The 21,797-nt window shown below is 53.8% G+C and overlaps 3 protein-coding genes across 6 annotated transcripts; 2 read left to right on the top strand and 1 right to left on the bottom strand.

Annotated features, from left to right (window-relative positions):
• On the top strand, positions 35–7,229 carry EME2 (essential meiotic structure-specific endonuclease subunit 2). Of its 2 annotated transcripts, XM_021411407.1 has the most exons (8): positions 35–412; positions 637–773; positions 2,268–2,360; positions 3,132–3,253; positions 4,217–4,322; positions 5,080–5,195; positions 5,627–5,816; positions 6,889–7,229. In XM_021411407.1, exons 1-8 carry the CDS (start codon positions 109–111, stop codon positions 7,057–7,059), a joined length of 1,239 nt encoding a protein of 412 aa, XP_021267082.1. In that variant the 5' UTR covers positions 35–108; the 3' UTR covers positions 7,060–7,229. The 2 variants fall into 2 exon arrangements, with proteins under 2 accessions (XP_021267082.1, XP_021267083.1); XM_021411408.1 differs by lacking the exons at positions 3,132–3,253; positions 4,217–4,322.
• SPSB3 (splA/ryanodine receptor domain and SOCS box containing 3) lies at positions 9,321–17,397 on the bottom strand. Its single transcript, XM_021411399.1, is given in 9 exon segments — positions 9,321–10,341; positions 10,632–10,757; positions 11,320–11,422; positions 12,140–12,327; positions 13,088–13,265; positions 14,977–15,125; positions 16,985–17,180; positions 17,183–17,329; positions 17,332–17,397. Coding segments are annotated over 9 exon segments (1,497 nt in total). The 3' UTR covers positions 9,321–9,997.
• Positions 16,515–21,187, top strand: NUBP2 (nucleotide binding protein 2). Of its 3 annotated transcripts, none has more exons than XM_021411424.1 (7): positions 16,515–16,643; positions 17,514–17,632; positions 18,282–18,480; positions 18,670–18,824; positions 19,106–19,216; positions 19,540–19,609; positions 20,172–21,187. In XM_021411424.1, the coding sequence occupies exons 1-7, from the start codon at positions 16,625–16,627 to the stop codon at positions 20,315–20,317; spliced, it is 819 nt and encodes a 272-aa protein (XP_021267099.1). In that variant the 5' UTR covers positions 16,515–16,624; the 3' UTR covers positions 20,318–21,187. The 3 variants fall into 3 exon arrangements, with proteins under 3 accessions (XP_021267099.1, XP_021267098.1, XP_021267100.1); XM_021411423.1 differs by having other exon boundaries at positions 16,585–16,667; XM_021411425.1 differs by lacking the exon at positions 16,515–16,643 and adding an exon at positions 17,171–17,392.

The following is a 21,797-nucleotide window of genomic DNA, read 5'->3' as shown; positions in this document are numbered from 1 at the left end:
GGCCGAAGGACGGCGCCGGGGCCTTTAGGGTGGGCGCTCCGCCGCTGCCATGGCAACGGGCGCGGCCTGGCGGGGCCCGGCGCCTCCCGGAGCTTGCGGGGCTCGGCCATGGCGGGCAGCGAGAGGTGCCGCCGGGCCCGGGCCGCCTGGGAGGTGTCCGACTCCGAACCCGAGGCTGAGCCCAAGCCCCGCGGCCCCAGCGCGGCCCCGGAAGGCTCTCCTCCAGCGGCAGCCGCCGCACGGCCGAAGCGGCGGAGGGCGGCCGGGGAGGCCGAGGCCCGGAGGAGGGAGCGGCAGCGGCGGAAGGAGCGGGAGGCGCTGGAGAAGCGGGAGAAGCGGGAGGCGGCGGCGGCCTGGCGGCTGCTGAGGCCGGAGCGCTGCCTGCGGCTCCTGGAGGTGTGCGTGGATCCAGGTGGGCGGCGGGGCACGGAGGGACTGAACCGAGGGCAGCTCCGTGCCCCTGCTGCCCGGTGAGTGGTTCTCGGCCCGGCCGGTGCCCGTCCCTCAGTTGCAGGGCGGCAGCGTGTGGGATTACGTCGTGCTGGGCCGCTGTGGAGGAGCAGCAGTGCCGACAGTATTAGCACGGATAAAGTAGCTCTTTTTCTTATGGCAGGGCTGTTCTTTTTTTCTCCCCAGGTTTCCTTGAAGATCCCGGCTCAGATATTTGGATCGAGGCTTTGAGTTCCCTGGAGTGTAAACATTCCTTTGAACCTCAGGCAATTCCCCGCAGCATAACCTGGAGGAGAAATATGCCAAGCGTTCCGTCTGCCCCAGTGAGTATATATATATATCTTCTCTGTTGCAAATGTAATTTGGCAGCAGATGTGCTGTGGGGAGAAAGCTTTGACTTGGCTTTCCTTGCTGGGCACTGGCAGCAACAGCCTCACATATGCTGATTACTGATGACCGTGGTTAGCTCAGGAGTGGAGCTGGAACTGGTCCTCATTCAGATTATTCCAAAGCTAGTGTCTTTTAAGCATGTACACGTGATTGGTTTAGGCATGTGTGCTGCCAGTGATAGTCTGGGGAATCTGTAGTAAGCAAGACTGAGACCACCACAAGTTATTCATACAGATATATTAGTTGGGTGGGCAGCGGCTTTTCCAGAGCAGATGCTGTGTGTGGCCTGCTATCACAAGCAGCATCTGCATGGCTGGAAAAGGCTGGGCAAGTTTGCTGCAGGGCCCCCCAGCTTAGAAAACCTAGTGAATGCTTCCTGAATCCTGTTCTCTGGGAACCTGAAAGAGGGCAGGTTCCTCCTAGTACCAAATACAGTTCCTGTTTCAGTCTGGTTTTGGTAGGTGCAGTGTAAAACTGCATTCTTGTAGCCACAAAGATAGGCTGTTTTTATCCTCACCCCCACTGTAAGAATTTCAGGTAGAGGCAGAACTGTTTTTTGGCTCTTGCTCTGTTGTGGTCATATGACAACTATGAGGGGCAGACAGAGCCATTTTATGTCTTTTTGGCTGAGATGGCAATTTCTGCAGTTGTCACAGCTTTCCTCACCAGGTCATTTCTTTCACCTTTGGTGATCTGCTTGTGTGGGAAAGTTCTTTCTCTTTCAGCTCAGCGGTGGGCTTTCACCAGCATAGTACTGTTGTGGTTTAACCCAGGAGGTGGCTAAGCTCACTTTCCCCCTCCCCAGTGGGATGTGGGAGAGAACTGGGGGAAAAAAACAGCCGAACTCATGGGTTGAGTTAGGGAAAAGAAAGAGGAGAAAAAGAATAACGGTTATGACAAATATATATATATATATATATATATATATATAAAACAGGTCATGCACAATTGCTTGGCCAGCTGCCAACCGATGCCCAGCCAGACCCCAAGCAGCAGCAGGCTGCCTGTTGAACTCCTCCCTTTTTCAAACTTTCCTTCCACATGATGTCACATGGTATGAAATAAGAAATATCCCTTTGGCCAGTCTAGGTCAGCTGTCTTTATTCTGTTGCCTCCCAGCTCCTCCTGCTCCCCTGCCCCCTCACCAGCCGGGCAATAGGAGAAGCTGAGAATACGAAAACATCCTTGATTCTATACAAAACTGTCAGCAACAACTAGAAACATTGGTGTGGTATCAGCATTGTTCTTCTCCTAAAACCAAAACATAGCATCGTATCAGACACTACAAAGAAAAACAACTCTGTCCCAGCTGAATCTAAGTACTGACATAGCCTTGTGAGTGATAGAGCCCCTAAAAGCATAGGCACTGCATAGGTGGAGACATGCTGGATGCCTGCATGTGTTGGAAATTATTTCTTCTTCCTTAGGATGACTGCATGGTGAAGACTGAGGAGGAGAAGGAGGTGCTGGTGTTGCTGGAGCCAGCGGATTTTCTAAAGCGCCTCTATTCCCTAACCCAGGTAATACAGCTCTCTGAGCCAGACCTATGCAGAGTGCTCTGCAGCAGTTGTTCTGCCAGGTGAACGTGGGAGGTGAGGGAGCGTTCATTCATAACTACCATTGCTCCACCTTGAAACAAAGCTGTGTTAGAGAGTGCAGTGGTTTGAAATGAGAGCACCTGTGTGAGAGTGCAGCAATAGTCTCTAGGGATAACGTGCAGGCATTTGCCTTTAAATGCACTACAGGATGCTGCTTTCCTTCAGAGGAAGATTGGGCAGGCCAGACTTGCCTTTCCTTGTATTTAGCTTTTCCTTTTTCATTATGCTTACAAAAGATGTGCTTGAAAGAAAGAAAGAAAGGAGTCCTTATAAATGCTTGCGTTTGGAAGCAGAGAATTTAATGGTTAGTTCATGTGCGTGCAATCATGCAGCGTTTTATTTATACCTATCTAGGCAGCCTGTGCTTCTGCCCTGAGAAGTTCAGAGGCCATCCAGCCCAGTCTGAGAATAGAGAAGGAGAGGCTAGAATAGCCAGTGCCTGCGAGAAGGTCAGTGCTAATGCTCCAGGGAGAAAGGTGAGCCAGAAAAAAAAAAAGAACTAAATATTGGCAGAAGTGGCACGCTGTGCTTGCCCAAAGGCAGCACTCTCAGCTGCAGTCTAAGACCGGCTCCTGCCAGCTTCCAGTGATGAAAGATGTCTTGGAAGCCCCCTGCTGCTCAGCCAGAGATAGGGAGGGTTTGTTTCAGAGAGAAAAAATGCTACAGACTTGGGTATGATTTGTCTTGCTTCAGACTTTTGTCGATGCCTCATCAGGGAGTCAGCCTGACCTGAACCAGGTGTTACCTTTGGCCAGCCTGGAGGGCTCCTCCACCAAAACCTACAGCCTGGCCGTCGTTGGGCTGGATGCCTACAGGTGCAACGTGCTGGGGACGCGTGGGGAGCAGCGGGGCTGGGAAGTCTGCCATGGGTGGAGAGAAGCAGCTGTGCAAGGAAGGAGGTGTCTGGGGCTGAGCTGCTGAGCTTGGTGCCAGCATGGGCTGTAAATCACAAGGTCCATGCTGAAGAGGACTTGAGTTTTGCAGTCTTGTGGATATACTTGGCAGATGGATTTAGGGCAGACTGAGGATTTTGTAGTTAGAAGGTGTTTGCGGGTATGACTACACTCAGGACCAGGCAGAGGGATGCAGTGATACAACTTTTGCTGAACTGCCCTGTGCACCGAGCAGTGCCTTTCTGTTCTCAGCAAGGTGTGCAGCTCATGAAGCAGAGAGAGATGTTCAGTGCCTGGAGCCCTTTTCTTGTTCCTGGAATGTATCATTCATGTGTTGCTCCCAGTGCCTGAGTGCTTCCTGTCCGTGTACATGCACAGCAGAGGAATTTCCTCTCCGTGGTGATAGTGTGATCATCCAGAGTTCACCCACATCAACACAGCTGCAGTAGCTAGGTCTGTCCTGTCTTGTCTGGAGTGTTTCCCAAGGGAGAGCTCTTGTTTCACCACCTCCTGGGCTCTTTCTCACTTAAGCCTGTGAGGATAAATTTTGCCAAGAGTGTTATGTTTTAAAAAAAATCAGCCATGGACGTTGAGTTCTGCCACCAAGGGAACCAAGCAGCATTTGCCTTAGTTTTGGGTCTCATCTTCACTCCTGCAGCCACTTCCCTCCAGCTCACATGTAGATCTGCAGTCCCTGACACAGAGGGGCTACGTGTTGCATGCAGAACTGTGCCAGTGGCAGCGGTGCTGCCTCACCGGGAGCTTTGTCTCCACCTTCAGGTCTGACTGGGAGGAGGGTGGATTAAGTGACCTTTTCCTCTTTATCAGGCAGCCTGAAGTGTGAATATGCAGTGCATGTGTGTGAGCTGTTTGTCTTGCTTTCAGGTGTAACCAGGAGCAGGATGGGTGGCAGGCACTGAGCCCTGGAAAGCAGAGTCCCAGATGCCAGCCTGGCCCAGAGCTGTTCATGACTCAGCAGGAAATACTGGAGGTAGAATTTCTCATGCCCCTTGAAGTTTCATGTTACTTGTGGTTGAGCCGTATGGAAAAGGCTCTCACCACTGTGCCCTTCTGCATAATGAATGCTTTACAAAAGGAAGGTGATGGCTCATTTGGATCAAGTTGCATCCACATGCATCCTCCCTCACCCTAACTGACCACGGGCATGGGTTTGAGCCTTTTGTTTGGATCTGATCCTGCCTTCCCTCCCCAGCCCCACCAAGAGCTGCCCAGTTACCTGTGAAAGGTGCTGCTGGTTCTCACTCAGGTCTCTGCCTTGCAAAGCGTGTGTCCCTGAGCAGAGTGGAAGCACTCCTTGTGATACCACAGCTGTCACAAACTAGGTCAAACGGGATATAAACCCTTACTTGATATCCCTCAAGCTAAATTCCTGTCCTGCCTGGGTGTGCCCCAAAGGGGGGAAATGACCTGCTGGCTTACTGGGAGCTAAGAAGGATGAGCAGGCTTTAGTACTGTTCTGTGTAAACAGAGCTCATGCAGTCAGCCCAGCCACCCTCCCCTCCCAGCCCAGCTTCATCCTGCTGAAGGCTGTGGTGCACCCCTGTGTTCTCCTTGCTCCTGTCTCTGAGTGCTTTTGGTGGTCAGGGCTGACAGCAGCGCTGCTGGCTGAAGTTGGAGCACGCTTATGAAGGAGGACGAGGGCCTCAGGTTGTCCTGGCCCACCTGACCCTGTTTCTGTCCCATGGGTTGGTGTCTTACATGTTTCACCGGTGTCACTTCTCTTGCAGGCGCAGGTGGTGCTCCAGCTGTGGGGTAACATTGATGTACAGTTCCTAGACACGTGGCAGGAATTTGGAGAGCACGTCTCTGCACTGACTAAGGCAATAGCAAGGCGCCCATACAAGTGAGTTGTATTGCTGGATTGGTCAAGTTCAAAGCCCAGAGCTTTGGAAAACCTCACTAGAAGCTACAGGAATGCTTATTGGTGACTGCCAGTCTGTTCTGGTCGATGTTAGGGCTTGGACTAGATCATTTTCAGTCCTCTTTGCTGCTGGAAATCAACTGCTCTCATGGTGAATGCAGTTGTGATTCATCATTAAGAACGGAGGGAAAACAAGAACCTTAGGGAAACCTTTTCACCAAGATGTTCTGAAGCTTTCCAGGGAAAGAAAGAGAAAATTTTGAGGAAAAAATATTAGTCCTGAGGAGAGGGGTTTTAGAAGGAAGCCCACTGCCTAATGCTGGGGGGAGGCTGCAGCATCTGGGCTCCACAGGCCTGTTCTCTCTGCACACACTGCTCCCTGGTCCTGCTCTCAGCAGTCTGTCTTTCTGTAGGAGCCAGCTGGAGATGCAGGAGTTGTCTTTCTGCACTGCTGGGGTCTCAGGCAGGGGGTTGCGAGTGGAGAAGGACGGCACAGGGCTATGGCAGGTGTGGAAGAGACAAATCCAGCAGTTCAATAGAGTCAGCCCTGCAACAGCAGCAGCAATAGCGGAAGCATATCCCTCCCCCAGCCTCCTGGTACAGGTAAGTCCTCAAATCCCTCAGTATCCTGTTAAAATCTTGCTGCATGGAAGATGATGGCAGGGAGGGGTGCCACGTGGTTTCCTTGCTTAAAAGTCTTTGTTGATGGAGCAGACAAATCCTGAGTGTGAACTCAGCTCTACAGAAAGGTGAGGATTGTGTCCAGGTGGGTGTTTGACTTAGACCATAGTTCTGTTTCAGAAGTAGCTATTTACTTGTGGCCTTTCCAGGCCTCTCTTTGCCTTCATCTCACCAACAAGGATCAGCTCAAAGTGTATTTGCATTTTTGCTTGGTTGTACATTTGGCTGTGCATCCCAGCCAGCGCAGTTGAGGGTCTGCTGTATGCACCCCATTGCCCTTGTTCAGCGTGGTCTGTCCATCAGCTCTGCTTGTTTTTGTTTGAGATGGGTCATGTCACAGGTAGCTGCCATTACAGTTGGGCAATCCTGAATCGCTCCCTAGCAGAACATGGGTGTTGTCCCCGTGGGCTGTGAGGGAGTTCCCCAGGACATCTGAGCTCTCTCACTGCTCGGTCACCAGCAGCATACCAAAACTTTCCTTGCTCTTCATCTGAACATACAGGGAGCTGACCTAGCTGACTAAATTCTCCTTTTCCCTACTGCTGGAGGATCAGGATTAGAAAAGGATGTTGTCTGACCTTTCTGACAACAGCCTAGCCAATTTATGAAGACAGCTGTTTTTTTTGTCAACAAGTGCTTGTTCCCATTTTGGGTGAGCATGAATCACTTAAACTGTTTCCAGTAGGTCAGGAACTGACAGAACTCTTTTTTTCTGTGTAAGTCTTACATAGTCAAATAGTCTTTTCTACTTTTCTTCTCCTGGAGCTTTGATCTCTGCCCCTAGTATACCGTCCTCAGAAGAAGAGCTATCTCCTTGTATACTGAAGGGGCAACACACAAATCAGAATGTGTGTGAGGCCTGCTTGCAAGTTGTGGATCTTGATTCTTCTGAGTTTTATCCTCTGATGCTTGCATGTTTGAGCCTCTCAGTGGAGAGTAGGGTCTTCTCTTAGAGCACCCATGTTAACTGCTTCCTTCTTGTGTGTGCTTGAAGGCCTACGAAGAGTGCAGCACAGAAGATGAGAAACTATCGCTGCTGAGTAACATCCCTGTGAAATCAGACATCAGTGGGAAAGACCACCGTGTTGGGCCAGACTTATCCCGCCGCATCTATCTCTTCATGGTTTCCACCAACCCCGACCTTATCCTGGACCTGACTGTATAGTGGGACCGTGAGCCACATCAGTCAGCCTCATTATTTTCTTCTGCTAAACTCAGCAGTCACTGAGCTGCTTCTGGCATGGCAGTGCTGCTGGGAGCCCAGCCTGTGGAAGCAGCTGGTTCTGTTTCAGAACAGACTTGCACATCAATAAATGTCTTGTTATAGATGCTCTCTTCAGCCTCTTGGCTCTCTTTTCCTCTTTTAGCTGCCCCAGCTTTGTATCCCTCTGGCTGCCTCCTTAAAGAGTTAAGGCGTGTTTGGAGCAGGAGCTCCAACTGTTAGTGGTAAGTCTGTGCTGCCAGTCAGGTATGTTGTTGAATGAGCTAAATGTTTTGTGCAACATCCTGACTCTTAATGTCCCGCTGCCTGCTGATTCTTTGGTGAGGCTGGACCTGCTACCGTAGGTCCTGTTTGTGGCTTCCTCAGGCAGGTGGGTCCTGCTGGACTTGCTTAGGAAAATGTTCACTAACTATCAAAGCCAGCTGGCCAGAGAGAAACCACAGCCTGGGGTGACATGGAGCTCAAGGCAGGGGAGACTGTTGGCTGAACGCCCAACACAAGGAAATGCCAGATAAGCTCCAGAAAACTGCGTGTGAAATGATGGGCTAGGATGAGATTCTCTTTTGCCAAAGCAAACGTTGAGCTTCTTTCTTAGGAATAGCTGCAATGGGGACAGTAGGGATGGGGAACCCCAAAACTCTGAGGATTTGGTAATGGTAATTGTGGCATTTCACAGTAGCACAGAAACCCCCTGAGCTTCTTCCCATGAAGTACAGCTTGCTAGCCCCAAGTAACACCAACCAGTGCTGTGAAGGTGGGAGGGCACCCTCAGAATAAAGCTCCTCCTTGCCAGTGATTCTTCAGCTTCCATCTGCTAATGCTTGAATTAGTTCCTGGGAGGAGAAATCCAGCAGGGCTGTTTTTTCTGGCGGGAGCACAGCTACAGATGGGTTGACAGAGAGCCTGTCCTATTTAATTAAGGTCCTCGTTCAAAGCCTGTAAACAGAGAAGCAAGAGCCACTGTTGCTTAAAGATTCATGATGTCGGAAGGAGGGACACTGTCATGGGGGGTAACTGCACATGGAGCAGAAAGTTTTGCGTGAGGCTTTTGCAGGTCCACAATGACCAGGAGAAAAGAGAGCAGGTGGCTGCTTGTGTTCCCAGTTGCAGTGCTGGGAGGGAATCTGTGAAGAGCACAAGCTGAAAGGCATGCCCCATCACACCTATTTCAACGCTCTTCCAGTTTGCAATAACCTTTGCACTTGGCTGATGGCACCAGCTTAAATCACCTGTAAATGCACCACTCACCAAAAGAGTTCAAAGGCCACAGAAAAACATCCCGAAAAGCAGCGCTGTGTTCATCTAAGGACTCACAATGATGCTGGCATCCAGCACTGCAGGAGGACAGACCGCAGCAGATTGTGACAACGTGCTGCCACGGGCCCACGCTGCTGTGCTCCTCCCTGCCCTGGCTGTGCCTGCCCGCTTGGGCTCACAGCAGCTGTTTCACCAGAGGGGCAGGAAGGAGGGAAGCTGGACTGCCACACGTGGCCATTTAAAGGGCCTCCAGCCACAGCAGCTCTGTGCTGGGTCTCCTGAGCCAGCCCGCTCTGACAGCACGCTGGAAGCTGGCAAGAGCTGCTCACGTACCTGATCCCTCAGCACTCAGTCCGTGCCCAGCCAGCGCTCGTGGCCTAATCCCCAAGGAGCGGCTAAAGTGCTTTTCTGTCCTCTTTCCTGTCTGAAATCTTAGGGCAGCTCAAATGGGAGAAAGCAGGAAGGCTCTCCTGCATGCCGTTTGCTGGCAGTAGTGCCAGGCCACTGCTGGATTACTCACTGTTCCAGGCTCCGGTCCAGCACTGCTCCTCAGCACGTACAAGAAGGGGCCGGCTGCAAGCAGCACACAAGTCTCAGTGGCTGTCCTGCACACACAAACTGCTCTGATTTTCTGTCCCTAGGGTGGGTATTCGGGGCTGTTTGAATGTAAGCTGTCAGAACACACACATTATAAAACACTGCAGCCCTCCCTTCCTGTTTGCAGCCACAAGCATCAGCGTGGCGCTGCTGGAGCTCCAGCCAGGCCTGGCTCTGATGTTCCAGTGAGAAGCACAAGAACCCTCCATGGGGCAGAGGCAAGGTAACTTCCTTAACCCTATCCGGATCTGACAAACAAATGCTGCATTTAAAATATCCTCTCCAGGCTGGTAGCTGTACTTGTGTGGCTATTTTTGACAACCACATGCCTTTAAGGGTCCTAAGAGGAATGAAAAGCAGTTTATACTTTTATTATCACAGTTCAATACAGTCTTTGATACAGGAGAAGCAGCAGTAGCCAACATGCAAAGCAATTAAAGTCATGGAGGGGGTGCTCAAGAAAGATCGCTAACAGTTCAACTCTCTCAAGTAACTGCTCTTTCACAAGTGGCACAGGTGCATCTCTCAGAGCCCGTTTCCCTAAGTGCTGCAGTTCAATCATGCCCCACAATGTGATGAATTCATTGCAGATACCAAACCAACACACGACAGTTAGGAGGAGAGGGACTGGTCTTTCATTCTGTCTTTTGATGAATTGTTACAGTTTGCAAGAAGTAGGCTTTGAGATAGAGAAGCCACCTTAAATCTCACCTCTACTGCCAGCCTACAGCAAAGAGGTTCTTCAGAAAGAAGTGACAACTTTCAAATCAGCAGGAGATTAACTTCAGGTGTTGGGCTGCAGTTTGTGTATTTCACAGAGCTGACACCTCTTTAGGTCAGCGGGTATTTTCAATGCAAGTGATGAATGCTTAGGCTAAAGATTTCAACCAGCACAAGAGAAATCTTCATAAACAAGTAGAAATGGATGTCCCTGTGAAGAAACAGGTGCATCAGGCCTGGGCTGCCCTCACAGACAGCAGAACAAAACCCCACCCAGCTCCCTCAAAGCAGTTCGTCTGAAGAGACATCATGTCCTCCTGCACCTCTTCCTTTGGCAGGCCTCTGCATCTGAGCCACAGGAGCTATCTGAGTCGCTTCCCGACGATGAGGAGGAAGGCTTCGATGTGCTATAGTTCATGCTCAAGACCCACCCCAGTTTGTTGTGTAGCACTTGCTTGAGTCCTGGTGGCAACGGCAGCACCTCCAGCGTGTCCACGTAGTTGGGGAGGAGCTGGCGCAGGCGGTAGCAGCACAGGTACTGCAGAGAAGTGCAGCTGGCACAGGAGCGGATCACCTTCATGCTGCTCTTGGCTGCTGTCGAGCACACCATGGGGTAGAACTTCTTGTTCTGCAGCTTTGTAGCTGCAACCCCTGCGGGGGACAGCATCAAGGATTCACATTAGTTTTGACTAGGTGATCTCGCTCCTCCCAGCCACCCTGAGCTCCATCAAGCTGTCAGAAAACACTTGGAAAACGGCCTTTTGAAATCCAAACCCGTTAAGCAAATGTAACCTTTGCCCCACTTGCTTCACGTCTTGATCTTTTATTTGCCACTATTTTCTCCTGCAGCCCAGCTGCCACCAAACTTAAGAGTTCAGCTAAAGCTGCAGCGCTCCCCCAGGTCTGTGCCTGGAGGCTGCTGCAGCTGCCCTTGCTCTTACCTATGCACTTGCGGTTTTTGAAGAACGTGAGTGTTCCATGCCACGTGTCCAGATGCACCCCGATGATGGAGCCCTGGCCAAACCTCGAGGAGAAGTTTGTCTTGTCACCCTTGTGATGCAGTAGTCCTTAAAACAGTACACCTTGCATTTAGCGGGAAGCCCGTGCTCCACAGACTCACCCCAGCTCTCAGGCACTTCCCCAAAAGCTCCCACTGGTACGGTCTTGCTCAGCACCTACAAAATCCCTGCCATCTCCTCATCACTCCCTCAATGCCCTCCCACCCCAAAGCATACGATGCAAAGAGGGAAGCTGAGCTTTTGGAATACCAGAGCCCAGGCAGCAGCACTGAGATCCTGAATCAGCAACATGCAACCTGCAGTCCAGAGGCCCTGAAAATTCACGTGCTGGTTCCATAGGGTCTGCAAAATGCACGTAAGGCTCCAAGAGCTGAAAGCAAGAAGCAGCCTGTCCTATGCAGTATGATGCTTAGGCAAGCCCTGCAGGCATGCAGTAGCACTGGTGAACTGAGCAGGCAGCAGCTCCCATTGTAGTTTGTTAGCTAAAGGATTCACAGCCCTTGTGGCCTTTTTGGCCACGATCCCATTAAGACCATTTAACTCTTAAACCCGCGTGCCTGTTGCTGACATTTCAGCTGTCCTCCCCCTGACACTGCCCTGCCTGCGTTACCTGTGTAGGAGAGTCCCCAGCTGTCCTCGTCCTTGCCCAGCAGGCTGCAGAAGGTGTGGCGGTACTTGTCCAGATTCACATCCGACGTCCCAATTCCCACCATCTGGGAGGCAAAGCCAAGAGGAAGAACACAAGCTTAGCGTCTGCAGAGGCACAGAATGCTTCTAAAGCAACAAAACACAACCGAGACTCCACCTCTAGGTCTCCCTCCTTTGCTCAGCACAGCCCAACAAGTTAAGAGGATCCGGGGAAGCTGAGCTGAAGGTTTCAGTTCTCCGTTGAAAGGTTTGGCCAGTGCTGCATTGCAGTGCCCAGCAGCCAGACCACGAGGTGCAGCCTTAGCAGAGCCAAGGGAGCTAACGGGGCTGTGGACCATGTTAATGGTGCAGAGTGAGGCTGGGCCATGGCCACAAGCCACAGAGCGGTGCCACAGCTGTAAACACACCGGCCCTGCAGGGGTGAAGCCCCAGGGGCAGGAAGTGACCGAGCTGAGCAGCACACACCCCAGCACACCCAGCAGAACTGCCAACCACAGCCTGCCTGGATGCTTCCCCAGGCTGAGGGCAAGCGCCGGCGCGGCCTGACCGGAGTCCTTGTTAAGTTTATTGGCAGTGATCTACCACTAACACAGCAGGGAAGCAGGAAAATCAGGTTCTAGTCACAATTCCTTTAGTGCTGGCCTAAAACTGCTTACCCTTCCAGCTTCAGTTTTCTTATTGCTAAGTGAGGGTGCCGAGGTGAAACGCGGAAGGAAGTTTGCTGTCCCATTCAGAGAATACCGGGCATTCTATGTGCCTGTAAGCAACTTCGTTCTACGTACCATATCTGTGCCATACACTGGAGAGGTCATCTTGATCTCCCAGAAATGCTGCCCGTCTGCCAGCTCCTTGTTGCCTCGGATAGCTGCGGTGCCACAGCTGTACTCCATGTGGAAGTTCACCTTGCGGTTGTCACAGGTCAGCAGGGTGGCCGTCGACTTATTCAGGTCATCCCACACCCAGTCAAAATCTGGTCAGGAGGGACACAAGGATGCACAAAGGCCCTCAGGGAGCTATTCCCAAGCCAAACACAGATGGACAACTGTTATGAAAGCCCATCGAGATTTTTATTTATTTATTTATTTTTAAATGAGGCTAAATCCTAAGCTGTGTACCTATTTGAGGCTTGAACTACTCTGCATCCTCCCAGTGGGGACGGTTCAGTGCTCTCTTCTTCCTGATGCTGTCAGTTCTGACTAACAAGGCTCCTCAGACCTCCTTTTTTTCAGAGGGACTCACACTCACTTCTTGTCCGTTCAAGGGACTGAAGTCAAAACACAAGTGCTACAAGAATTCTGCTGTGCTCTGGGGCTTTCTCAGCCAGCCCAGGCCCACTCTTTGCCTGCCCCTCCTGTCTACTCTGAGGAAACCCGAGTGCCCTGCCAGCTGTACCGGGGATCAGCATTAATAAGGCTGTGGCCACGGCAGCTGACTTCCCTGGTGGCCTCAGCTGGATTTGAACTCAGGTCTCCAGAGGTGAACCCTGACGCATTAACAAGTTCAGCACTCAGCCCTTGGAACACAACATAAGACATGTGCTTGTAATCTTCCTAAAGGCTACGTGGCCTTCAGATTGTAAACAAAGGAGCATCAGGTACCAGGTCAGAGATAAGGGCCCCGTGGAACAGCAGTGATCCATGCAGAGGCGCAGCCTGTGCCGCCAGGCCAGGACTGCACCCACCTCGCACCCCAAAGGATTCTGAAAGTCGCCCCGGGAGCCCCTTCCTTACACTCATCCTCCTCGCCACACTGGCAGTCCTTGACGCGGTGCAGGGCGTGCAGGCTGGAGCAGTAGGGAGCTTCACTCTGGTTCTCACAGTTGCAGTAGGACTCTCCTGTCACGGGGATGGCGCTCGGGATGGAGGGCGAGAGGGTGGAAAACTCCGGCTCCGAATCCGAGTCACTGTGCTGCAGAGGAGAGCAGAGGAACGTTACTGCCAAGTGTTCCTGGGTCGCAGAGCTGGGCTCTCTCAGCAGTCAGGCTGCTCTGCAGAGCTGCAGGGAGACATCCCCAGGCTCATGCCAGAGCCAGTGGCAGCACAGCTGCATCGTGCCCCAGCCTGGCCTGCCACACATGAGGGCGAAGGGCTGAGCCGCTCTAACTGCCCTGTGTTGGGACCCAGTACATCCTTTGTGCCTTCACAACTTCTAAGCATCAAAGAGGTGGGGAGCGGTGCAAGTAGCACGTCAGTCCAAACAGCTCTTTAACATCCATTTTTAAGAAAACTTTCTGCTAAAGCAATGACTTTCAGCATGCGGGTTACAGACAGCTGGGGATGCCAGTCAAGGCACCACAGAAGAAGAGCAGACGCATATAAATGGCTGTACACAGAACCTGTAAATTTCCACAGGGCCCTGTGCCTTTCCCAAGAAAAAGCCACATTGCTGAGAACCACTGCTCCAAAGAGATGAGGGGGAGGAAAAGGGAAAGGAGGCCAGGCAGGGGAGGGGGCAGAACAAAGGAGAAGCAGTTAAGCAGTAAGACTGCAGTTCCTCTTGCCAGTTCTGCAGATGAGCCTGCAGGGAACCTACTGAGGGTTTTAAAGGCTTTTATTTACTTTTATGTATGAACACAAGAACTTGGATTTTCTATTCCTCCACACCGAGAGACCAAAGCGTCCCTGCACTGGATACTGCAAGAGGAAGAGCCCTGTCTCACCCCATGTGTTACAGGAAGCTCATTCTCACCCAGTGGAGCCTCTTATCACAGATCTCAGCAAGTTACTCTGAGGTTACACACTGATCAGATGTAGCTGCTCACTATTCAGCCCCACAGCACGGGGCAATGCCCATGGCAGATTTTGTCATCAGTATTTAAAGATAAAAATCCTTTAACCTCACGGTGCTGTAGCTGTGTAATAAGACAGCGGGACTTAAAATGACTCAGGTTTACTTCTCTACCACTCACCACCTCCTTCTCCCACTTGCAGATTAGAAAGCTCGATTTCTGTCTTTCATTGGCCCTTCCTAATTACCGCTATCTAGAAATTTGGCTGTGGAAATACAAAGCTGTGCTGACATTTTCAGGGAGAGCAGTGCCTGGATTTGGGCACCATGCTCAGGCAGCAGCCCTGCAGTACTTTAGCCTGGCTCTGAAGCTTCAGGAGCAGTTCCCTGTGTCCCCACTGCTGCACACGCTGTGTGGGAAACAGAACTCATGCACTGAAGAACGAGGGTGAAGGATGGCCAAGAGGATTCTAATTCCCTTTCAGACTGTAGTTTTGCAGACTGGAGCAGCCCACACTCCCTCCAACACCAGCTAACAGCTGCACGATAACCAGAAGTCAGCAAACCAGACTGGAGAACTGATCCACTTCAATGCATATTTCAGATCGCTACTTATAAAGACTACTTTTAAAATATTTTACAGACTTTATATGCTACCCACACACTTTATATGCTTTTTAAATGTACATAGTTGAGCACAGAGCAGTGGCTAGGCGGGCCAGAGAACAAGGCACAGAACCGTGGTGCAGAACTACGGGCAACTTTGCTAGCCCTGCCTTGGGAAGATATGCCAGGAGCCCCACATTTCAGCCTGGGGGGAGCAGCAGCTGGCCCTGTCTCATCAGGCGGCCTTGTATCAGTCCCTTTTTGGTTTGGCCAGCTGTGTGCCTACCTGCCCATCGGAGTCATAGCCCCAGCCTCGTGCGCCTGTGGCCAAAGCGAGCGCCCGGCTGTCAGCCTCGCGGCGCACCCCGCTCAGGACGAAGTGCCAGGCCCGGCTGCTCCGCGTGCGTCGCGCCATGGCGTTCCGGGAGAGGTACGCTGTGGGGGGTGAGGACAGGAGGTTACACGTGCCAGTACAGCCCTCTTCCCCCCCCCACGCTGCTCAAGCTCTGCCCTCCACGGCATACCAGCACAAACCACATCTGATGGGCAGGACAGCAGGATAAGTTCCTCGCACACCATGAGCCTCTGCAAACTTTCCCCTTGTTCCCTAGGTATGAATACCAAGGACAGCTTCTCTGCGCTGCTCTGTTGCCTGAGCTGCGTGTGTCTGCTGCCGGGAACACCGCTCACTCACCTCTGAGCAGCTGCCTACTCGGAGAACGCTCTGCTGACAGCATTTGGGGGTAAGGAATGGACAATTTCCTGGTTGCTGACAGAAAATCGGGTCCGTCCTGACCTGCCTCAAGGACAGCAGGCAGCAACTGCGTGTCCCGACCCAGACAGGGCTATTATGCAGAAGAGATTTTCACAGGCTCCTTCCCACCCCGACAGGCCAAACCAGCTCCCAACCACCGTGTGACAGTTCTCTGTTGGAAGGGACTACGCTCCCTTTCATTCTTCCTGAAGTTTCTCTCTGTAGAAACCAACTCCCCACAGCCGGCACCCACACAGCTGGGCCTCCTCCTGCCTCTTGGACCCGCTCCCCTCACTCAGCCCCCATCAGAGCCGCACACCACACCTGCACGGCACCTCCTCGCCCTGCTAGGGCCCGGCAGACGTGGGGCTGAGGGTTGCCACGGGGCTCCCGTGCCCCCTCCCGCTGCGCCTCAGCCCCGGAGCAGCAGCCAAGCCCGGCCCAGCGGGCCGCACAGAACTGGGGGTGCTCCCGAGGAGCAGTGCTGGGGGCTCGGGGGACTCTCCCCTCTCCCCGGGGCCTACTGCTCACGGACGGGCGCGGCGCGTGTCCTAGAGAGGCTCTGGGCCCGTCAAGGCCTCACCACAGGCCGCGCTGCTTCACGGCCTCCGCTCCCTCGACCAGGCCGCAACGCTCAGAGCCCCGCAGCGCAGCTCTATGGACTCGGGCCCTGCTCAGCCTTCGCTCCCCTCTCCCAGCCCCAGTCTCGCTCACCGACCCCGCTCCGGGCCCCTCTCGGCTCGGCCCGGCCCGGCCTGGCCCCGCCGCCGCGTTCCGACCTACTTTCCCCTCCCGGGACATAAACAATCCTCTTGGAGCACCGCCCTCCCAGCCTCCTATTCGCTACTCCCTCTTGGAACCATCTTGTAATTGGTTGAGAGCCCCGTCGCTCAAGGCTGAGGGACGGGGAGGGGGTTGTGCCTGCGGGGTCTCTATGCCATTGGCTGTGTCGCTTGTCTATCTCCGAGGAGCCGCTCTATTGGGTGACCAAAGCGGACGAGAAAGCACGGAGTCCATTGGCTGGCGGGAGTGGGTGGGAAGCGGCTGTGACTGGCCGCGGGGCCCGTGGGGGCGGGCCTCTGGGAAGGGCGCGGCCCGCTATTGGAGGCGGAGCCTGCCAGTTGGAAGGGGGCGGGGCTTTACCGGCGAAAGGCGGAAGAGAGTTGTGCCGCGCAGCAGCATGGAGGAGGAGGCGGCGGGTGAGCGGTGCGGGGTTGTAGTTGGTATGGCGCTTGGTGCCTGCCTGGGCTGCGTGTGTCTCGTGTTCCCACGGTCCCGGTCTTCCCACTCCGGCTCCTGGGGAGTGCCGGGGCCTGGCGGGGCCCTGAGGCGGCTGGGCCTAGTTCCCGGTGGGCAGCCGCTGTGTGCCTGGGCCTTGCCGCCGGCTGTGTGCGGGCAGCGCCGTGGGCCTGGGCCCAGGCCTGGTGCGGGGCTCTTGGTGCCGCCGCCCTGAGGGGTTCCGTGCCACCCTTCCCGTTTCGTTCTTATTGCCTCCCCTCACCCCTGTCCCGCCCTGTCCCCGGTTCCTTTGCGCTCTTACCTTCGGTGGAGGCGCGGATGAGGTCCGCCGTGCTGGGAGCGGGCTCCATGGCCGCGGCGCCGCTGTGGTGCCGGTGTGATGTCGGTTCTGTGGCGAAGCCCGGCACGGGGCGGGCCGGTGACTCAACTGCCGCCCGTGACGGGGCGCCCGGGAACGCGCACCCGGCCGGTGTTGTTGGCTGCGCTTCCCTGAGCTCCCGGTCCGAGCTGCTCCAGGCCCTCGGGGAAATCGGCCCCAGATGGACGGGCACGGTGAGAAGCGGGGCCCGGGGCCGAGAGCAGCGCGACACGGAGGGAAGAAGCGCCACGGGCTGACCCCACCGCCGCCTCCCGGCCCGGCCCGGCCCCCGCAGCACCGGTCATGACGGAGTCCCGCGGGCATTCATCGCCGTGCTGCCCGAGCGCTGAGGTCATCACAGAGCTCTTCCTCTACTCCTCGGGCAGCCAAAACACTCTGCACCTATTTACCCCTCTCCCTTACACTTCTTAGAAGGGGCTCTGAAGCCTGTCCCTGCTCTCCCTTCTCCCAGAGAGAAGCAACCTGGGCGGTGTGCGGCACATCGTGCTGGTGCTGTCCGGGAAGGGCGGTGTGGGGAAGAGCACCATCAGCACCGAGCTGGCTCTGTCGCTGCGGCACTCGGGCAAGAAGGTGAGTGAAGGGCTGGGATGCTGATCTCCGACTGGTCCTTCCCAACATCCCCTTGGCATGGTCCTCCTTGTCCTTTATGCTTCCCGCGTACATGAAGATCCTTTGTCAAGGATCTGTGCTTTCCCGATCCGGAAAAGTCCAACACACCTAACAGCACGGTTCCTTTCTCCTTTATCCAAGAGACTAATGCTGTCTAAAACTTCTTTTGCTGTTATTTTTGAAACCAGGGTGCTGAGAAATGACTTGCTGGCTTGTATAGTAGCGTGTGCTCCTTGGTGGAGTGAGGTGGGCAAGCTGAAGGACAATGGTGCTTCAGGCACTAAGGGGACCTGTGGGCACGAGGCTGGCTGATTTCCAGGAGGAATTTGTAAAGGCTCAGTGGAGCCAATCCCTCTGAGGTTCTGATGGGTCCCAGGAGTAGAAGTTTCCCCAGAGTGCTTGTAAATACCCAGGAGATGCTTCCTTGGAGGGAAGGAGGTTGAGATGGCAGTGAAAACTTGAAGCAACTCTTTGAAGTTGTGCTTCAAACCTGCTGCTCTGGTTCTTGGCCTAGAGGAGAGTGCTGCCTCCTCTTGCCTGGGGAAAAAACGGAGCTGAGGGCCGTGACTGTGCTCAGGCCCATCTGAATGGCTCTGCTTCATCGCTGCAGGTGGGGATCCTGGACGTGGACCTGTGTGGCCCCAGCATACCCCGCATGTTCAAGGTGCAGGACAATGATGTGCACCAGTGTGACGCCGGCTGGGTGCCGGTCTTTGTGGACCAGGAGAAGAGCATCTCACTGATGTCCATCGGCTTCCTGCTGGAGAAGCCGGATGATGCTGTGGTGTGGAGAGGACCCAAGAAAAATGGTACAGTTGTATTTCACTGTTAGGAGTGAAACCTTCACCTTCCAAACCCTCTTGGGGCTGATCCTGGCTCCTGCCGTGGGCAAGCCTCTTTTGGGCAAGTCATTCTTCAGGCCATGACCCTCGTTCTCCAGGGCTGTCTTCCCTGAGTGGGTTCAGATCATTCAGACGGCACACCTTTTATTTTTGCAGCTTTGATAAAGCAATTTGTTACTGATGTGGCCTGGGGAGAACTGGATTTCCTCATCGTGGACACGCCTCCAGGCACCTCTGATGAGCACATCTCCACAGTGGAGGCCCTGCGGCCCTACAAGCCGCTGGGAGCAATCCTAGTCACAACACCTCAGGTAAGGCAGCTTGCTGGTGCTGAGCTAGAGCAGGCTCTCTTGGCACAGTTAGTGGGGGACTTTGCACCCCAAATAATGCTGTCACCCATCCTCCAGCACGGCCTCTGTGTGCAGTTCCTCTCAGTGGAGGACTTGGTCCAAGCTATGGCCAGCAATGGCTAGAGAACATCTCTTAATCCACATTGCCAGTTATGCTGCATGTTTTGTGTCTGTGTACATTCCTACTCCACACAGACATCTAGACAGACAGACGGCTCTGACCTTACCTGTTCTCCCTGCAGGCAGTGTCTGTGGGAGACGTGAGGCGAGAGCTGACGTTCTGCAAGAAGACAGGCTTGCGAGTTCTTGGCATTGTTGAGAACATGAGTGGCTTCGTTTGCCCACACTGCTCGGTGAGCTTATTGGTTGGTCTATTTTGGGTTCTTGTTCACGTCTGGGCATCACACACTGCAGTGCCTCAGGTGGAAGAATCAGTGGAATGCCACAAGGATGCCGTGAACCTGGGAGATGAGCAGCTGCCAGCTACTGTGTGAGCTCTGGAAGAAGCCACTGGTTCTTTCCAAAACAGAGCTGGGGGAAGGCAGGGGCAAAGTCAGTCCTTTGTGGCAGGAAGGTGGATGGGAGCTGGCACTCCTGTGCACAGACAGTGCCTGCCACGTTGCTCAGAGCTCTCTGCTGAGGTTCATGACTCACTGCTATTTTCTTCTTCCTTCAGGAGTGCACAAACATCTTTTCCAAAGGGGGAGGTGAAGAGCTGGCCAAACATGCCGGGGTCCCCTTTCTAGGTGAGTGGACTCTGGAGTAGAGCCCACCTTGGTGACATTTGTGTGCTGCTGTGGGAGTGCTTGAGGGGCACGGTCTGTCACCGGGGCAGGCGGGTTGTTCTCTTTGTCCCTGTGAGCCCCTGGGCTGGTCAGAAGCAAGGTGAAGTTGCTTCTCTACCATCCATACTGAACACAGTGGGCATCCAGTCCTGCTGGAGCAGAGGCAGCGATGAGCAGTGCCTGCTCTGGCTGCTAACATCGTGGTGACAAGCAACCAAGCCTGAAGCCACCCAGCCCTCCTGAAATGCCCTGAGAAATGGGTGCTGAGGGCTGAACCCTGCCCTATGGGTGGGGCTGGGATCAGAGTAGGACAGAGTCTCACGAAGAACCATGGTCTGGTGGTATTTCAGAACCAGAGAGAGGTGAGAAGTAACTGCTGGAGGGCCTGGTGAGAGTAGTGGTTGCCTTTTTCTGCTGCTGCCCCTGGAGATGCCTCTGGCAGGAGTTTTTCTCCAGTCCTCAGTCAAAGCCTTTGCCTTGTGATGAACAAGCAATCACACTCCTCTCTCCTCCTCTCCCTCAGGCTCTGTTCCTCTGGACCCCCAACTCAGCCAGAGCTTGGAGGAAGGCAGAGACTTCATCCAAGAGTTTCCCAAGAGCTCTGCCTTCCCCGCCTTGACTCGTATCGCCCAGCAGATCCTGGATGGCGCATCGCAGCGGAGCTCCTGAGGAGTTGGACTCTTGCCTGGCAGCACCACCAGCTGCCCTTGCTGATGGGGAAGAGGATGCAGAAGCTGTTTAACTATGGAGCTGTTACACTGGGGGATGATGGAGGGAGGAAGGAGCACGGCGTTGGTGCCTCTTATGGCAACTCAAAAAAGGGAAGTGCTGCTCTACCTCTCCACATCCAAAGAGACTCTGCATGGGCGTTTCTGCTCACGCAGAGGATGCACAGCCTGGTTTTTGCCTTCTAAATGTGGCAGCACTCTGCCCACATGGTACAGTTGTTTTTAGCCTCCTCATGCAGTGCCTTCCTCTGCGACCAGCTATTGCACAGATACTTGTGGAGCTCTAGCTTGTTTCCACAGCATCTCATGCTCCGCAGTGCTGCTAACAATGAGTGACTGCAGCTACAGTGGCAAATGTCAGTTGGGATGGATGTTCCCTTGCCGAGTTCAGATGGCACGAGTCATCTGTATTGTAGCTCCACGTGCTGCTGCCTTCTGCCGCTTTCCTTGCGTGACACAATACGTTACTTGGTTCAGCAGCTGGCAAGCTAGAGCTGGATGCTCTGATGTGGACCTGAGCCAAGCCAGCTTGCTCTGAAATCTCCTATTGTTGGTACATGTATGCCTCTGAGGCACTGCGTACGCTCCGTGTGTCTTCAGGAAATCTAGTATCCATTTGAAGTCTGCATCCTACCCTACTGGAAACAATGCCTTTTGTGATCTGCTGGAGGGTTACTGTGACTCAGGAATACTTTTTTAAAGTTCCAGACAGTAAACATTTTTCTTAAAATGCAAGTCTATGAGTTAGGTTTTTCCGTGGCTTTGGGCCTCACTGTAGCTGAGTCTTGGTATTAAAAGCACTTCAGATACATCCAGATGTTTCCTGCTTCTCCCATGTTTCCTTGCTGGGGCTCAGCTGGGGCTTTTCTCCAGCTTCTAGATCCTGCCGTTGCCTCATCTAGTTGAAAACTGGCCCTTGCAGTCCTTGCAGCATCCTTTGCCACGGCCCTTCTCCACACCCCTGTCACACATGGGGCTCCTCCAGCTCCCTGGTGGTTCCTGGCTCGCTGCCTCTGGCTGTGCTGTCTCCCTGGGACTCCTTCCCCTGGCAGCTGCTGTAAGCTCGGATTTCTCTTCAGTGCTGCTGCTCCCTTGGGTCCTGCTTTCTTCTTGCAAGCGTGGTTTAAGCTGGGGAAGCTGCTAAACGTAGTGTCTTTGCACTTTATTTCCCTCTCTCTTAGAGCCTGAGCCCCCTCTGCCTCTTTGCTCTCTCTGTGATCGGACTTCCACATTGCGGTGCTGCTCTAGGGAATCAGGAGAAGCCTCAGATTCCTGCTGACCAAGCTGGATCCTCGTTGGAAGCCATTCATTATGAAGGAGATTGGAAAAGCATCTGTCCCTGCTCGGACTGCACCCACCATTAGGACTCACACCTGACCAGGTTTCCCCACTTACAGCTTTCCTGGAAATCTCATCTGACC

This window comes from Numida meleagris, chromosome 13 (assembly GCF_002078875.1).
Source record: "Numida meleagris isolate 19003 breed g44 Domestic line chromosome 13, NumMel1.0, whole genome shotgun sequence".
Lineage (NCBI taxonomy): Eukaryota > Metazoa > Chordata > Aves > Galliformes > Numididae > Numida > Numida meleagris.
This window is presented reverse-complemented; position numbering and strand designations above follow the sequence as displayed.

Bases quoted from the DNA above. Each gene is read 5' to 3' on its own strand.
- NUBP2 (XM_021411423.1), top strand. From the start codon at position 16,625: ATGGAGGAGGAGGCGGCGGGTGAGCGGTGCGGGGTTGTAGTTG. The intron at 16,668-17,513 runs GTATGGCGCTTG...CCCTTCTCCCAG, and splicing joins GCGGTGCGGGGTTGTAGTTG to AGAGAAGCAACCTGGGCGGT. The intron at 17,633-18,281 runs GTGAGTGAAGGG...TCATCGCTGCAG, and splicing joins TGCGGCACTCGGGCAAGAAG to GTGGGGATCCTGGACGTGGA.
- EME2 (XM_021411407.1), top strand. From the start codon at position 109: ATGGCGGGCAGCGAGAGGTGCCGCCGGGCCCGGGCCGCCTGGGAGGTG. The intron at 413-636 runs GTGGGCGGCGGG...TTTTCTCCCCAG, and splicing joins GGAGGTGTGCGTGGATCCAG to GTTTCCTTGAAGATCCCGGC. The intron at 4,323-5,079 runs GTAGAATTTCTC...CTTCTCTTGCAG, and splicing joins CTCAGCAGGAAATACTGGAG to GCGCAGGTGGTGCTCCAGCT.